The 3616-nt window shown below is 40.3% G+C and overlaps 1 protein-coding gene across 1 annotated transcript in view; it reads right to left on the bottom strand.

The window, feature by feature from the left end:
* Window positions 1-3616, bottom strand: part of UBXN4 (UBX domain protein 4) — a 57528-nt gene that overhangs the window by 35118 nt on the left and 18794 nt on the right. The window contains exons 3-4 of the mRNA XM_023515853.1: window positions 2183-2211; window positions 1545-1663 (exon numbers count right to left, since the gene is read on the bottom strand). Of these exons, the coding sequence (XP_023371621.1) occupies window positions 1545-1663; window positions 2183-2211 (148 nt within the window). The remainder of the gene's footprint in view (window positions 1-1544; window positions 1664-2182; window positions 2212-3616) is intronic.

The raw sequence follows: 3616 nt of genomic DNA, 5'->3' as shown, positions 1-3616 counted from the left end.
TGGCACTCTACCCAGGAGGATAGCTTGAGGCTCCGTCTCAAAAAAAAAAACTAAGATCTATCTTTCTAAGATTACTTTACTCTAAGACTCTCTCTCCTGCTAAACTAGATAGCCCTCAGGCACCTAACAGAAATTGTTCCTGAGCAAGGTAGTTTAGCGGTCCACATCTTGAACCTAGTTAAGCCAGGCAGAGACCTGGACAGTCCTCAGCCCTGACAAGCAGTGGCAGCGGTGAGCTGTGACAGTATTCAATATTAGTATAAAATAGGCTTGGCATCTGTAGCTCAGCGACTAAGGCACCAGCCACATACACCAGAGCTGGCGGGTTCAAATCCAGCCCAGGCCTGCCAAACAACAATGACAACTAAAACCAAAAAATAGCCAGCATTGTGGTGGGCACCTGTAATCCCAGCTACTTGGGAGGCTGAGACAAGAGAATCACTTAAGCCCAAGAGTTTGAGGTTGCGGAGAGCTGTGACGCTACAGCACTCTACTGAGGGCAACATAGTGAGACTCTGCCTCAAAAAATATATATATTACCATGAAATCAATATGTAACAACCTGCGCATTCAGATGAATGGTAAAACATAACTATAGTCCAAAAAGTAGAAGGGGAGAGAAAGGAGGGGAGGAGAAAGGAGAGAGGAGGGAGGGTATTTGGGGACACCTGACCTAATGTGTATGATGCAATGGTACATTTCAAAACTATTAAGAAAAGAGTATAACTGTCTTACCACAACAAATGAGATGATGGATGTGTTAATCAGTTCAACGTAAGCATTTCACAATGTATATCAAATCAGTACACTGAACCCCATAAATGCATCAATGTATACTGTTATGACTTAATAAAAAATAAAGAAGATAGGATAAAAGTTATAAGCTTCTATTAACCATTTGCACAAAGTACACGGAAATGAAAAACTATAAAGACCTTAAAATATGGTGGCATCTGTGGTTCAGTGAGTAGGGCATCCACCCCATATACTGAGGGTGGCAGGTTCAAACCCGGCCCAGGCCAAACTGCAACAAAAAAAAATAGCTGGGCATCGTGGCAGGCACCTGTAGTCCCAGCTACTCAGGAGGCTGAGGCAGGAGAATTGCCTAAGTCCAGGAGTTGGAGATTGCTGTGAGCTGTCATGGCACAGCACTCTACTGAGGGGAGATAAAGTGAGACTCTGTATCTAAAAAAATAAATAAAAAAGACCTTAAAATATGTCAAGCACTATACATCAGTAAGGCCTTAATGTGACAACAACTCTTTCTTTCAACAATGTAATGGTGATGTTCACTATATGCGTGTCTGCTGGGGTAGGGGTAAAAAGAAGGATGAATAAGTCACTAATGAATTAGGTACAGACTCCTGTAACTTTATAATGCTATTTTCAAAATCAGTCCATAAAGACAGTGTTTACCATCTTTTAAATTTAATGGCATAGCAGGTTCCTGAATATACAGTGGGGCTCTAAAACTATTGCAGGGTAAAATTCCTGGCACACCATTTCCCCCTACTTATGGAAAGAATAGTTTTGTTCCTTCTTACCTGTTGTACTTTGTGAATTCTTGTAACAAGTTCATCAGCAGAAATACTTCCTGCTATTACTTCCAATGGAATTCCACTGTCTCCAATAAAGAAACTGGATGGAACACATACTACAGGATCTGTACAGTTTAATTAAGTCTAATAGTTAACATGAAACAAAAGGATATTACGAAACTATGGATAATAAAGCAAATTATCTTTGTGAGTTTTACAATATAACCTGTTCACATGTTAAAAAAATAATTTCAACTACCATATCATACATGCAGTGTATTTGATTAGTAAAATGATTTATTTGTATAGCATATTTAGGTGAAGACCATCTATTATATTCTCCTCTATCCTGTTTCTCTTATATCCATCATGCTACCAAGCTGACTCCTGCCAGATACTAACATTCCAACCAAACCGTTACATATTGCTTTTCAAATGCTCACATTTTAAAAACTCCCTATTCTTCCATTAGCTACAATGTATTATCTCAAAGGACACTTAGTAATATGAAGTTTCCATAAATAAGAATGCATGATTTCCTAAGTAAAAGTGAATAATTTCTAAATTTATTGAATTAACCAAAATAAAGCTAAATACATAAGTAAATGTATAGACATAAAAGCAATTCTTCATTTAAAGGATACAGATTTGTGAAAACTGTAGGCAGGCTTCACTATAAAACAAAAATAAAAAAGAAAATCACCAGATAAGTGCAACTATTTTCCAAATACTAAGTTTTTATAAAATTTATCATACTGATCACACAAGTGTTTTTCTGAAATTATCATTTTCTTTCATATCAATCAGATGGGGGGATGAGTGTAATTCTTATTTCACAAGACTTTTTTTAGTTTATTTTCTAATTTTAAGATTAAAGAACCACTTGCTCTTAAAACTCAAGAGCGGGCTCGGCGCCTGTGGCTCAAGTGGCTAAGATGCCAGCCACATACACCTAAGGTGGCGGGTTTGAATCCAGCCAGGGCCCACCAAATGACGACGGCTGCAACCAAAAAATAGCCGGGTGTTGTGGCAGGCACGTGTGGTCCCAGCTACTTGGGAGGCTGAGGCAGAAGACTCGCTTGAGCCCAGGAGTTGGAGGTTGCTGTGAGCTTTGAGTCATGGCACTCTACCCAGGGGGACAGCTTGAGGCTCTGTCTCAAAAAAAAAACTTCAAGAGCGAACTGGTGCCTGTTGCTTTCCTCACAGCAAGTACACTGAATACAGTATCCTAACCTGAAATAAGATTAATGTCTAAGACTGACTTATACTTGTGATGATATATAATAAAAAAAGATTAAAAACTGGCCAGGTGTAAGTGGCTCATGCCTAGAGTCCCAGCACTTTGGGAGGCTGAGGTAGGAGGATCACTTGAGTCCAGGAGTTTGAGAACAGTCTGGGCAACACTGTAAAACCCTGTCTCTACAAAAAAATTTTAAAAAATTAGCTGGGACTACAGGAGGTTGAAGCAGGAGAATCACTTAAGCCCAGAAGTTTTAGATTGGTGTGAGCTATGATGATGTTACTATACTCTAGCCCAGGCAACAAAGCAAGATCCTGTCTTAAAAATAAGAACAAAAGGATTCAAACAATCTAAATATCCACCAGTAAAAATTGAAACATTATGCTAGGGGTCCTCAAACTTTTTAAACAGGGGACCAGTTCACTGTCCCCTGGGACAAGTCGGCTCATAAGCAGGACAAGAAGCAGCAGCAAAAACACCTGGAGGGCTGGATAAATGTCCTAGGTGGGCCGCAGTTGGAGGACGCCTGCATTATGCAATCGTAACAAGAAAAAAGATACAAGCCAGGCATAGTGGCTCATGCCTGTAATTCCAGCACTCTGGGAGGCCAAGGCGGGTAGATTACCTGAGCTCACAAGTTCAAGACCAGCCTGAGCCGGAGTAAGACCCCGCCTCTAAAAATAGCCGGGCATTGTGGCCAATACCTGTAGTCCCAACTACTCAGGAAGCTAAGACAAGAGGATCGCTTGAGCCCAAGAGTTTGAGGTTGCTGTAAGCTATGACGCCATAATACTCTACCAAGGGCAACAATGCGAGACTGTGTCTCAAAAAAAAAAAA

This window comes from Otolemur garnettii, unplaced genomic scaffold (genome assembly GCF_000181295.1).
Source record: "Otolemur garnettii isolate 467f Iridium unplaced genomic scaffold, OtoGar3 scaffold00080, whole genome shotgun sequence".
Classification (NCBI taxonomy): Eukaryota; Metazoa; Chordata; class Mammalia; order Primates; family Galagidae; genus Otolemur; species Otolemur garnettii.
Note: the sequence above shows the minus strand (reverse complement) of the source record. Positions and strands in the feature narration are given on the sequence as shown.